We start from the raw sequence: 13,910 nt of genomic DNA on the forward strand, positions 1-13,910 counted from the left end.
AGGAATCTCTGAGTGTGTGACTACATGCCAGTACAGAGGACTGGTGTGTGCTTCACCAGGAAGCCTCTGGCCTGTCTGTGTGACACCAATGTGCCTGCTCTGGCTACCTGTGGGCAGCACAGGGATCCCTAAGCCTCTGCTTCTGATGCCTCAGTCTCACTGGCCTCCGTGGTCTGCAGGGAGTGAAGCTGGTGCAGGAGAGGAGAGCACCAGAGCACGGGCAGAGAAGGAACCTGCTGGGGTCACTCAGCAAGCTGCCACTTGCATGTGCTGGGGGTCCTCCAGTGATGCCCAGCTTGTCACCCAGGTGGGTCAGTGCAAAGACTGTGCTGTCTCTTAGCTGAGTTTGAGTTAGGTAGTGAGGATTCAGTCCACGCTGGTCAAGGACACTGGTGATGGTGGTGTCTTAAAGAGAGGTTTGGTAGCTTTTTTGCCTGAAGCTCTCCAAAGTCACCCTTCATTGCTGTGACAACAAGATGCTTGGACACCCTCTGCAAGCTGTGACATGGCCTGTGGCTCGTGCAGAACACACAACTCCATGCAGGAAGAATCGTAGTGCTGGGGACTTGGGCTCTCTATGAGGTGCCTTTCTCATTACATGTTACTTACACTGAAATTTGAGCAGTATCTGAGTATTCAAGAGCTGATGTGCTCTTGAAGAAATTCAAGGGATATTTGGTTATGGGCATTTGGTTTTACATAAAGAGATCTGCCTGAGATGCCTTGCTCTGAGATAGAATCATGTCAAACTGCATCCAAACACCTCTGACCCAATTGGGAGAGGAGCCAAACCTAGCACAGACTATACCAAGCCTGCTATACACTGTAGTTTAATACTGTACTTACTAATAAGTATAATCATCAATGGCACAGGGTCCTGTTGAAGGCCTGTCACTTGTGGTGGCCCCCAAGGTTCGATACTGGACCCAGTGCTGTTTAACCTGTTCATCAATGACTCAAATGAAGACTCAGATGACACAAATCTGGGAGGAGTGGGTGACACCCCAGAGGGCTGTGCAGCCCTTCAGAGGGACCTCGATAGGGTGGAGAGATGGGCAGAGAGGAACTGTCTGAAATTCAATAAATGTGGGGGCTGACCTGCTGGAAAGCAGCTCTGTGGTGAAGGATCTGGGGGTTCTTGGTGGACAACAAACTGTCCATGACCCAGAAGTGTACCCTTGGGGCCAAGGACAGTGACATCCTGGGGAGCATTAGGAATAAGTAACACTGCCCAGATCAAGGGAAGTCATCCTGCCCCTCTACTCAGCCCTGGTGAGCCACGTCTGCAGTGCTGTGTCCAGTTCTGGGCTCCTCAGTACCAGAGAGACACGGAGCTCCTGGAGCAGGTCCAGTGCAGGGTCACAAAGATGAGTAAAGGACTGGAGCACCTCTCTTATGAGGAAAGGCTGAGGGAACCTGGCCTATTCAGCCTGGAGAAGAGACAACTGAGAGGGGACCTCATGAATGTCAGAATCTGAAGGGAGGGTGCCAAGAGGGTGGATCCAGGCTTTTCTTGGTGGTGCCAAGCAATAGGACAAGAGGCAATCAATGGGCAAAAACTGATGCACAGAAAGTTCCACCTGGATGTGAGGAAGAACTTTTTCACTGTTGAGGGTGACTGAGCACTGGGACAGGCTGTCCAGAGTGGTTGTGGAATCTCCCTCACTGAAGATATTAATGAATCATCTGGACACAATCCTGTGCCATGTGCTCTAAGATGACCCTGTTGGAGCAGGGAGGTTGGACCAGATGGCCCTGTGGTCCCTGCAACCTGACCCACTCTGTGATTTACCCACTCCATGAATACTTGTATTATAAGTATCTATAATAGATACATATGTACATAGCATGTACACGTATACGCATATATATTTTGACTCTCTCAAGACTTGGCTGGAAGAGCTGACATCAGATGTACATCAAGCCCAGTAGTCTGTCTCTGACTGTGGCAGAGACACACCCTTACAAGAGAAAAAAAAAAGGCAAAACCAGTGTGAGGTATAAAATAAAGTTTCCACTGGTATTTCAAATTCCCTCCTAAGGCTTACAGACCACCAGACAGCAGTAGCTGCTATCTCTGCCTTTATGCTCCACAGTCCATCTGTCTGACAATTTCTTTTTGAACCTGTTTCTCCTTTTGCTGTCCAAGGGCCATGGCAGTGACTTGCAGAGCTTGCTGATGTGTTAAGTATCACCATTTGTTTGTACACCCAAAATATCAGCTGGTGTACCCTCCTTGATCTGTGAGCACCAGGTAAAAATGGTTCCTTTTCCACTTTCTCTACACCACCTCTGTCTATCTTCCCCAACCTCAACATACCTCATTTCTCCTTGTGCCAAAAATCTCCAAACAAACCAACCCTGAAACACATGTTCTGCTTTTTGCCTTTTTCTAGCTTTGCTCTGTTCTTTGATGAAGTTCTGCTGACACAAATGGAAACAGAACTGATTCAGGAGTCTGGACCCTTAAAGGGTGGGATTTGAAAGTCTCCTATAATTCCTCCCACCTCCAAATTACTGATGCAAATAATTTCTCCCAATATGCTATGGCATCTCTGGTTCAGCTACCTCTCTTCCATTATTTTATTTTCCCCATAATGCTAAATATAAATGCTATATAAATGCTTTACATATATACATATATATATATATATATATATATAAATTTTCCTGTAATGCTAAAGCACTCACAAAGTCTTATAAAAGAGTTCAATGCTGCAGAGCATTGACTGCCACAGGAAATGGCATGGAGATTTTAAACACTGGTGAAAAAGAATTGGTTTCCTTTCTTATAATGTAGTGCTTGTACAAAAGGACCAAGAATTAGCCTCTGCAACTTGGTATCTGCTGTCAGGAGCAGAGGGGTTGACCACAGGTACTCATGGCTCCCCCTGGTTCCCTGCTGCCAACACAGCCAGTCCATGTGCTTTGGTGAAGCCTCTGCATTAGCTGAGCAAGCAGGTGCTCATCAGAACGAGACTCTTCAATCTCTTTTCAGAAAGATACAGGCTGAAACTCTTGGTTTCAGGTCTGGGTTGGTCTGTTTTGTGTTTTTTAACTAGAAGGTCTGGGGCAGAGTACACTATAGGGGGAAATATCTCCTGAGGCAGATTATAGTTCTTTACAAACTTGCAGCAGGGCCTGGAAAAAGATGCTCTGTATCTCTTAAGAACAAAACAATAATAATGTTAAGAAATTTCCTTGTCACAACAATGCAAAATCTGGACCATAATAATTGCACAGACTTTGCAATAAGCCATATAGAAAACTGAGAAAACGTGGGCTGCTCCGAAAACCTTTTGCACATGTGGGTCCCATGGCAGGGAAGTATTTGAGGCACCATAGGGAAATAAAGGCAATTCTTCAAGTCAGCCATATCCATCTTGCATGGACTGACACTTCTGTTTCTATGGAGTAGTGATCAGATTTACAGCTGCCTTTAAGCGTTCTTAGTGCTTTCTGTGGGCAAGTTGCTTTCCTGTTGCTTGTCCCTGACTGCCTCTCCCACATATATGCAAAATATACCTAATTTTTATGAGACAGGTTTTTAAATTATTATTGGTCTGTTCAGTTATTCTCAATGGATGTTTTGGGATATTGATTTATGAAATCTTAAGACATCTGTTATCTACACCCAAGGGTCCCATCTCTTCTTTGAGGTTCTTTTAAGGACCTGTTTATGCCACTTTATTCTGGGATTTATACACACTTATATTGTGTAACTTGGGCAGCAGTGGAAGGACAGACAAGATCCCAGCATGGAAAGAAAGGCAACCAAATGCCCCTGTAGGAGGCTTTGATGATCAAAATGAGATACTAGATAAAGACCAAGGTGACTTCTGAGACGGACTGGGAGAAGTGTCCTCTTTGTTCTCTTTTTGGAGTTACACAGAAGTTATGAAAAAACCTAGAAAGGCAAATCTTCTGAATTCATTATTTGGAGAGGAAGCCTCAGCTTTTAGCATGTGAAAAATAACTTTCTGGATTTTTTTTTTTTGTTCTCCAGTACCTCTTTGTTATTGAGCAACAGATTAATTGCAATTGTCAGCATATTGCATGAAGAAAGAAGCATGATGTTTTTACAGAAATTATTAATAATAGAAAAATAAATTTCTGTCACTGCCTAAATGCCAGAGGGAGTGAGGAAAATTTATTTTAATATGAAGCTATGCAATTTGTAAAAGGGTATTAACATCTATTCGCTATAGACTAAGCTAAACTCTCATCTCCTCATTGTCTTTACATCTGATTTTGCTCTATCATGTTCTTACTGAGGTATGCTTTTCCTTATCTTGGTCTTAAAAAGTATATAAAAGTATGTAGCACGTGTAGCTATACACTGATTTCTCTGATAGCTGCAAAGCATGTGGGTATGTGCAGGTCTCATGGTGTTCTCATGTGTGCTGGACTTTTACACAGATAAGCAGAAATGATAAGAAAGCTGTGGAACTTGTGCAGCACAGCGGATCCCTGGAGCTGGAGCAGGCAGGGGACAAACCACGGGCAGCTTCAGGGCTGCACTGCAGCTCCTTGCCAGGGCCTGCAGCTTCCTTCACCTTCAGCCAGATAAACAATCACTGCCCACACTGACAGCCTGCTCATCAAAACTGGGACTAGGAGATGCTTGTTGGGAAAGCAAAGTCAAATGGCCCACGCAGGCTTTGCTGCACAGCTGCTGCTGCTGCCTCTCCCACCCTGACCTCCCTCTGACACAGCATCTGATTGATGGTGCTGGTGCCTTCCCACCCTGCTGCCTCACTGCCTCATTTCTCTCTGTATCCCTCATATCCTCATTTCTCTTCAAATCATTAAGATTGAAAAAACCTCTGAGATCATGAAGCCCAATGATTAACCCAGCACCATCATTTTACCCCTAAACCAAGTCCTCAAGTGCCACATCCACAATGTCCATTTGAACACTTCTGGATGTCCTTTTGAACACTTCCAGGGATGGTGATTCCACCACTTTCCTGGGCAGCCTGTTCCAATGTCTGACCACCCTTCCAGTGAAGACCTTTCTCCTAATATCCAATCTAAACCTCCTCTGGTGCAACATCCTAAGACCACTTCCTCTTTTCCTGTCATTCACTCGGGAGAAGGGAACAACCTCCACCCGCCTACAGTCTCCTGTCAAGTAGTTACAGAGAACAATAAGGTCCCTTCTGAGCCTCCTCTCTTCAGCCTAAAACGGCCCCAGCTCCATCAGCAGCTCCTCGTGGGAAGACCCTTCACCAGCTTCACTGCCCTTCTCTGGACTCTCTCCAGCACCTCAATGTCTTTCCTGAACTGTGGGGCCCAAAATGGCACACAGCATTTGAGATGTGGCTTCACCAGAGCCAAGCACAGGGGGACATTCACTGCCCTGGTCCTGCTGGTCACACCACTGCTGACAAAAAGAAATACATTTTTAGCACTGGGCTGCTTGGAGAGCACCCCTAGTGCAGCTGTGATGGGGACATGGGACACCAGTATGCATGGTCACACTGGGAGACCCCAGGGAAGGCACCTGCAAAATTCCCAAGCAGCTCCTGCTACCTGACAGGACAAGAGCCTGCTCTTGCCTCTGCTCTCAGCCCTGGGCATGCACACACAGACAGGAGCACACACAAACAGGAGCACACAGAGCTCAGGTGGGCAGCACCGACCTTTTGTTCCTCTAACGCACATGCTGACACCATACAAACATCAGAACTCCCTCTCCCCACCTGTAGAGCTCCTGCAGGCTCTTCCTAAGCCAAACCCCATTTTAGCCTCAGCTTTGCTCCTTAAGCAGCAACAGCAAGACACAGACTGCACAGACAGAAAAACCCTCTATGAGAATCATCGTGCAGATTCGTGTTTGCTGTTCATGGACAGTACTGAGCTGGGGTATTTCACACCTCATGGATGAGAAACTGATGGTTTTTAAAAATTTTGTATGGCACTACAGGACCCAGGGCCAACTTTCTCCCTCCCTTTCTCTGCCATGAACCCCAAAAGAAGATAAGTCAGAAGAGTGACCTTGGATTTATAACTGATGGCAAGAACATTTGTCTGAAAGTGAAATTAAGAAACTTGTGCTATAAGGATAAAGAAGGTGCTCCTAAAAAATTCTCAACTTAATATGAATTTGGTTGCAAAGCAGGAACTGATAAATCAGCAGGGAATTTTTTACATAACAGAAAGCTTAATGAATCACAGCATTCACACCTCCACTTTGTATATTTTTCTTACTGTAAATCATTGCCACTGAGTTTAATAGGGCTTGCACAATATTGTAAGTATCTCTTAAATAGTATAATTGCTCTTTGTGATCCCACTCATGCTTCAAAGCTTTTTTACTGGAGGGGAATATTTCCATTTTCCAAGTGACTCATTTGTAATGAAAATGGAAAAAAGACCCCCAACTCTGTCTGCAATGAAATCGAATTAAAGGGGAAGGCATTTTTATGTGATGCCCAGCATATCATCTGGGCATTTTGAACTGTTTTGAGATTCAGCACCATGTTGCTCAGGGACGCTGGGCCTGTCAATCACAAACAACCCAGAGCTGCTGGAGCAGGAGTGTTCCTAGCCCTTGTTTTTTTAAATAAACCCTTATACCGCACCTTTACATTTCTAAAGTAGCTTTTTGGCTCAGGAAAAATTCTTGGGTAAGTGTGGGGTTCAGTGGAGATGGGCATGGAGAACTCCAGCCCAACACACAGCACATGGGGCTGCACATCCTTCCACCCCCTTTGGCCCCTCTGCTGAGACCACCCGTGCCAGTGCCACCTGAGAGATGAGTTTTGGGAAGCCAGGCTTTCATGAAGCCAGTGAAGCCCCGTGGCACTGTCACCAAGGGGCATGAGAGGGGACAGCCACTCCTGCCGCTGCCATCCAGCGTTTCACCAACCCCTCCCACAGACTAAGTGCTGCACCATTTATTCTGGGGCCGGTGTTTACAGATCAGCCAAAGGTCAGAGGTGTCCCCTCTGGTGGCAGAGGAGCGAGAGAAGAGAAAGAGATACGGACTATTGGTCCACTTACATCATTGGGAATAGTAAGTTCATGGGAACTGGTTGGAGTAGTGGCATCCAGTCCTATTCAGGGGACAGAGGGAAAATGTTACGCCAGCTGTTTGCAAGAAGGGCAAGACACAACAAATGAAATTTTAAAGAAGGTAACATACAGAAAGGAGAGAAATAAAAAAAAAAGAGAAAAGAAAGGAGCAAAGAAAAATAGAGAACTGATAGTGAAACAGAAAAGAAAGCAAAGGATGCAAAACTCAGAGGGCTGGACTAATTTTAAATGAGTCTTATTTTAATTAACCTTTAACCCACCAAAGCAACAAATGTCACATGAGATTCCATAGGGTCATCATAAAAAGCTTCTAGAAAATGAAGGGTTTCCTCTAAAAATATGTCTCCGAAGCTTGTTCTAAACACATCAATTGAGAAATTCATGTATGGCTGAAATTGGACCTGTCTACTAGGAATTCCAGAATATGGAAAATTAAAGTGGATGTCAAATGAACACTTAGCTGAACAAAATACATGTTTATGAAAAATAACAAAAAAATTAAAATAAAGACAAAAAAATTAACCTAAGAATCTGGAAATTATATGTGGGATTAGTTCCTGAAGAAATGTTGGGAAAGGTAATTTTGGAAGGGCAATGGACAAAGTACTCTAAGCTGCATACATTTGTTTGTAAATTGGGTGGACAAAAGGAAAATGCTCAGGAAAAATGGAATTACTGTTCTAACACACAGTAACATTACAGAAACGTACATCTCACAAATATAACCAGGAAAAGATTAAGGAGCAGGATGTTAATGACAAGAATAAGGAAAACACAAAGCTAGGAAAGGCCCTTTAGTATTACTTGTAGATATTTTATCAGATACATCACAAAGAAACAAAAGTATGTTTTGATGTCATGAATCTTTCTCTTCTTCTCTCTTTTTTTGGTGTTTATTGTATTATCTGTAAAGATATGCCAAAAATAGTAATTTCTAGCTAGAATATACAAAAAACAAATATTATATTAAAAAGTGACTAATTTTATTTGTTTATATTCAATTATGAATTGCACAAGCTTATTTCACACTGAGTATCAAATAGTCAAGTTGCTCACAGAATTTGTGATGTATGCAATAAAATGTTATTTGCCATACAAAGCATGTACCAGTAACAGATGCACTTCTGTGAAGTTTTTAGATGCCAAGCATGTATGTTGTGAAGCACAGTAAAAATGTTCATTTGCAGGCTCAAGTGACTTCTCACTCTTTAATCAAGAATTCAGCCTCAGCTTTATTAACTAGGGAGCAAATTTTTAAGTCCTTAACTAAATTTCCATTGCATTTTGTAGCTATATCTGTGTTATCTAGTAGGAAGTGAGGCACTTATCCCAGCAGTGATGATTACAGATGCTCTCAAGACATTTGGCTCTACAAGAATTCAACTTCATCATGCCATGGTTTCTTTAATTGGTGTTTCTGTGCCATGAGCACAAATTGTTTTCCCATGTTTGCTTTTCTCTGAGATCCATGTCACCAAAGCATGGATAGAAAAATGCCCAAGCACTTCCCTCAGAACCAACTGGTACATACTGTATGGTCCACAATAACCCTGCAAGGACTGAACAGAAGAAACTCAGGGCTTTTAGCCAAGGGCACAAATGAAGCAGTTGTGATTAACAAAAGTAACAAACAAAGCAAGTTCTAGTAATGATGAAAGGAACTGTAACAGAGGTACGGGAGGGAAGAAGAGAGATTAATGTGTAAAAACAGAAGGATTGCTGGTCATTGACCACATTTATTATTAAAATGATGTAATGACCACGGGAAACAAAGCTGTTAAGAAGAAGGACATCCCCAGGGGGTCATGGGTACGTACCAGGGAAACCAGGGGTGGTCTGCCCAAGGGGAGTAAAGGGGGGATGCTGCATAGCCAACTGGTGAAGCTTGGTCAACTGCAGGGCAGGATGGGAAATTAGAACTAACCAATCAAATGGAATTATTTCAGAGCAGAGAAACCATCTTACGTGTTCTAAAACTGGATTAATTAAAATTATATTGAAAAATAAAAGGTTTAATAATTCATTCTAATCTACTGTAGAGAAAAAAGAAACCAAAAACAAACTGGTTATAAATGACATCTCTACTGTTATTACATGTAATGGCTATTGTTAATATTAACTAATTACTGTAGAATTACATATTAAGAGAACTCAAATATATCACATGCAAAAAGACCAAGATAACTGTCATTTGTTCCTGGGCCATTGTACTTTCTAGCAATTTTTACACAAGGTAAGAGATGCAGCTGGGCTAACACTTGGCTACAGACCGTGTTGGTCAGGAAAGGTGACCTTAGGCCATGTCTTCATTGCTAACTGCAGAAAGCAAATGCTGCCCAGAACAAATAAGAGGGAGAGGAACAAAAAGGGAATAATTTACATGTGCTGGACTCACGTCTGGATGAGGGATGGCATACTGCCCCTGAATCGTGAACGCCTGGAAACAACAAGCACAGTTAAGACACGGGTTAGTCAGGTGGGACAAGCAGCATTCCTGCTCTCATCACAAAGGCTTCTCCTCATGCCCCCCCCCAGCAAACACCACCTGCATTGCTTTCCACACTGAGTGAGGTTTAATTGTCTTGTGCTGCTTTATAACCTTTGGCACGTTACAGAGAGGCTCTGTCAGGCTGCCCATGTACCCCTTGCCAGCAGAGAACCTCAAGTGCCACTGCCTGAGCTCTGATGCTCCTGGCCCTCGGGAGATCTCTTTAGTCCAGCTCTGTCTGCCAGGAGCAGAGCTGAGGGGGTCAAGGAGCACAGGGGGTGCCCAGTGACACCAAGGCACCTAGGGAGATACTGATGTTCTCTCTGCCAGGAGCAGAGCTGAGGGGGTCAAGGAGCACAGGGGGTGCCCAAGGCACCTAGGGAGATGCTGATGCCAGAGCAGCAAGAGACACAGTGAGGAGGGGACAGGCCTGCCCAGGGGATGCCCTGCCCTGTCCTCCAGCTCCTGACTGCCACGTGTGTGCAGGGCCACGTGCCAGCCAGCTCTGAGCCACCTCATCTGACAGCCACAGACACCAAGTGCCAGCTGGGGCACCTCATGGAGCTCATGCCCAGGCTGCTGTGCCAGTGGGTAGCTGAGCCTGTGTGCTGATGGCAGTCTGTCCTGCAGGACCTGGGCACAGGGCCAGCAGGCCAGTTTGGAGACAGGAGCATCAGGGACACCCCCAGCATGGTGGGTGGTCTTATCCTCCACAACAGGCCAGATATCCTCTCTCCAAATCCAGCCACTCTGCACCATGAGAGCAGTGCAAGGGATGTAGTTTCTGGCAGCACCGGGGTGAGGTGTGGGGGTAAAAAGCACACGAGTGAGGAGGGATATGGTGGCATGCCTGACACCAGTTAGCACAGCCCTTTGTCTCTCCTGCTGGTCCTGTTCAACTCTCTGCAGTGGCCTACAAAAAACTACAGAGAGTTTATGATTTTCTATTATGTATGAAAGGAATGGCATGTCAAAAAAAAAATTAATGTGCTTGTGCTTAGACAGGCAGGAAAGCAGAAGGACAAATTATAACATAAATATTTGTAGTGGGAGAATTATAAACAGGAACAGAGCTGATTAGCTTAGTTTGCAAAATGCTTATTTGACAAAAGGCCTCTTAGAAAGTAATGAATCCTCTGCAAATGATAAAACAATTCATTTAATGGAGTTCGGATATTAAAACCTTTAATGTCTCAACTGCATGATGTACACTTCTGCAGCAGAATTTCACTTCTGGAGAAGAAACATTTAATTTAGTTTTTAAATTAGTTATAAAGCCAGGCCATAATCTGGAAAACATTATGCACATGAACAGTTTTTAGGGAGAAGTGTGTGTACCAGGCTCAATAGGAGGTTCATTGGCAAACATGCATGTGCATCTGTAGGGGATGGGCATCACTGATGGGTTATGTATCACAAGAAAAGTTTCCATTCCACAAAAACAAGTCATCACTGTCATCAGTGGGTCTAAAAGAAACATGTATTCGAGCAAGTGAAACTTGTTTAACTGTTTCACCAAATGAGGATGACCTCAGTGGGACACGGCAGGGGGAAGGGGGCTGTGCTCTGTGCTCAGCCAAGTACAGCAGCAGCTTCAGGGAGGTTACAGCTGGGTCTGTGAGCAAACAGTGGGCTTGGAAACCATGCTTTGGTGTCTGAGCCTATGTGCTGGATCATAAGTGTCTTTTCTTATCTCAGCCGTACTTCAAACCCAGCTGAGAGAACATCTTTTACACGGCTGTTTTCCAAGCAGTGGTCTGCAAACCAGCAAGAACCCATCACAAAACAGTCACCAGCAAACCTAAGAGAAGCCACCTCTTCCCTCATCTTTCTGCTCCCTCATACTTCCGTGTTTACAAAGGAGGAAGCAAACAAACTGGAGAGGTAACAAAAACAATGAACATTCAGTGCTCAGACCAGGTTTACTTGGTTGCTTGGTAGTCCATGAAAACCATCAAACCAGAATGGACATGATGGACCTTGAATTTTCTTCCCCAGTAAAAAAAAAAAACCAAAAAACCAAAAACCAAACAAAAACAAAAACAAAAAACAAAAACAAAAAAACCCCAAACCAAAACTCAAAAAAAACCCCCAAAAACTTGAGAAGGAAAGGTTTTAATTTCTTAGGCTGCCAAAAGGTCACTTGATCAATTTAGCTTGAGAAAACAGTCTCTGCTTCAGCCCTTGGCAGGGGAACCGTGTGTTTTTGCAGCTGGGGCTTGCTAAGCTCAAGCCTGATTACAGGCTACTGAGGCATCTCTCCTGTAATGTTCCACTAGCACATGGGCTATGGATCTGCTTCCATCAAAGTCATGGGCAACTTCCCTACTGATGCAAGTAATGGCAGGGATGACCTGCTCTGCACATCTCCCTCGATTTAGACCATCATACTGGTGAGAGACAGAGAGCAAAGCTGCCCCCTCTGAGAACCCATTTAAACACCAATGTAACACACAGGATAGAAATTTCCAATTTAACCATTGCACATGCTAAATAACAATAGGGGCAGAGCAGAGCAGTGTTCAGTTTCCTTTTAGTTTTGTTATGCAATGCAGTACCAAAGAAGCACAAGAGAATTAAAAGCAATACTTAGAGTGGAAGAACCCCAACTTCTGAAGGAAAACTCGAGATTATATTTTGCTAATGTTACTTATTTTCCTAAGTGTTAAACAAACAAAATCCATTCAAGATAGCCATGATGTAATTTAGAACAGAAAAATAACTTCTGATACCTTAGCTGAAAGGTTGTGTGGAACTAACAGTGCTAATAAAATTTAATTTTTGGTATTAATTTCCACTTATGAAACCTGGTCAAAGTGTCTTTCCATACTGGTGTCCAAACACACCTTAAATATTTTCTTAAAAATTCTGCTAGCCAGAACACAGCTAGCACACAGAAGGTGTCTGCCTCTTACATTCTTTTGCACATCAACAAGGTTGCATTAGAAAAGTGAGAACACTTTTTCAACTGATAAAACTGAAGACGACAAGAGCTATTAGACCTGAAAATAGGATACTTTTGATTATTTATACGAACTGCTCAGCACCCTCTAGCAAACAGTTTCAATGCTTTTGAATAATCATATACAGTCTTTGAAGGCAGTGGCAATTACAACACTGATAGAATGGGCTGCTGCATGTATATACACACATATATTTCTTAAAGGACAGCACTGCAGTGTAAACTTACATAATTGGAGTAAATTATTCTGAACTTTCAGTCATAGACCAGTTTCTGGCATGTTATTTTACATTTAAATTCAGCTTTGGTCACTAATGAAGCAGATTTCTTATTTTGATGGCAACAAGTAACAGAAGTAGGCTCAAACATGATGAAAGCTACTACATCCAGATTATAAAAAATCTGGATATACACCAGAACAAATCATTAGAGAATAGAAAGTAAAATTCTCAGACAAAAAAAAAAATCAGAGACAGTTCATAACAAGGGCTGTTAGAAGCATTTTGGCATATGCTAGGGAGGTGTGTGCTCCTGTGCAGGATCTTCCTTAGACACCAGCAGATTGTGATGGCACAGGCCGTCACACCAATAATGTCAGCAGCACCTTGGGCACTCAGCCCCACCAGGAACTCCATGTCCAGCTAATCGTACGATCTCCAAATTGCCCGAGGTGGGACACAGTGTGTGCCATCAGCCCACACCCTGTGATAGGGTGATGACCTTGGATGGGCTGATGGGGTGAGAGGGGGGACCTGCCTGCAGATCTGCTGGTAATTGGGCAATTGCTTAAAAAGAGACCTTGGCATCACCTTGGGGAAAAGATCTGGTTGGGTGGGGGTTCCTTACGGCCAGGGGGGCTTTAATCCTGAGTAGAGAGATGTCTGCCTTCCTCTAGGTTGGGTTTATGGGGTTGATTTTCCTTTGAGGCTGTTCCAGGCTGTTCCACACCATGGTTTGGAAGGTCTACACTTGCATGTAAGTAGTTGTAGCCACCTCAGAATTCCATTGCTACTTGGTCCTGAGGGACTACAAGCAGTGGAAATTATGTGTGTGTAAATCCTTACTGCAAAATGCACTATTTTGTCCCCAAAAGTATGAAAACTATGAGAGAAAAATTACACTTTTCATTAGCCGAAATGTCCCACTGTTTCATCACCTCTGAAAATTGATGAAACTGCTGATACTGCCAGTGAAGCTTCAAGTTAAGGAAAAAATCCCTCAACCACTACAATAAGCAGGGCTGTCCCACTCAATGAGCTCCTGATTTGGACACCTCTTGATCTGCCGAAGGGCAAACCTTTCTTAATTACAGAAGTCAATGTTAAATCTTGGTAAAATACCAGATCGTCACAATATTGTGTGAAGTTTGCAATGCAGTGTTCTCCTGTCCTGCAAACTGTAAGCACTCACAGTAGACAA

The 13,910-nt window shown here is 43.7% G+C and overlaps 1 protein-coding gene across 2 annotated transcripts in view; it reads right to left on the bottom strand.

Moving 5' to 3' along the window:
- Positions 1 to 13,910, bottom strand: part of LOC121361977 (poly(rC)-binding protein 3-like) — a 138,509-nt gene that overhangs the window by 20,015 nt on the left and 104,584 nt on the right. Inside the window, exons 9-11 of one of the 2 annotated variants that reach the window (XM_041483137.1) lie at positions 9,422 to 9,478; positions 8,859 to 8,934; positions 7,009 to 7,061 (exon numbers count right to left, since the gene is read on the bottom strand). In XM_041483137.1, coding sequence (XP_041339071.1) covers positions 7,009 to 7,061; positions 8,859 to 8,934; positions 9,422 to 9,478 — 186 coding nt within the window. The remainder of the gene's footprint in view (positions 1 to 7,008; positions 7,062 to 8,858; positions 8,935 to 9,421; positions 9,479 to 13,910) is intronic. The other variant, XM_041483144.1, reaches the window with a different exon arrangement.

Source organism: Pyrgilauda ruficollis, unplaced genomic scaffold, assembly GCF_017590135.1.
Source record: "Pyrgilauda ruficollis isolate IOZ18807 unplaced genomic scaffold, ASM1759013v1 scaffold116, whole genome shotgun sequence".
NCBI classification, from domain to species: Eukaryota; Metazoa; Chordata; class Aves; order Passeriformes; family Passeridae; genus Pyrgilauda; species Pyrgilauda ruficollis.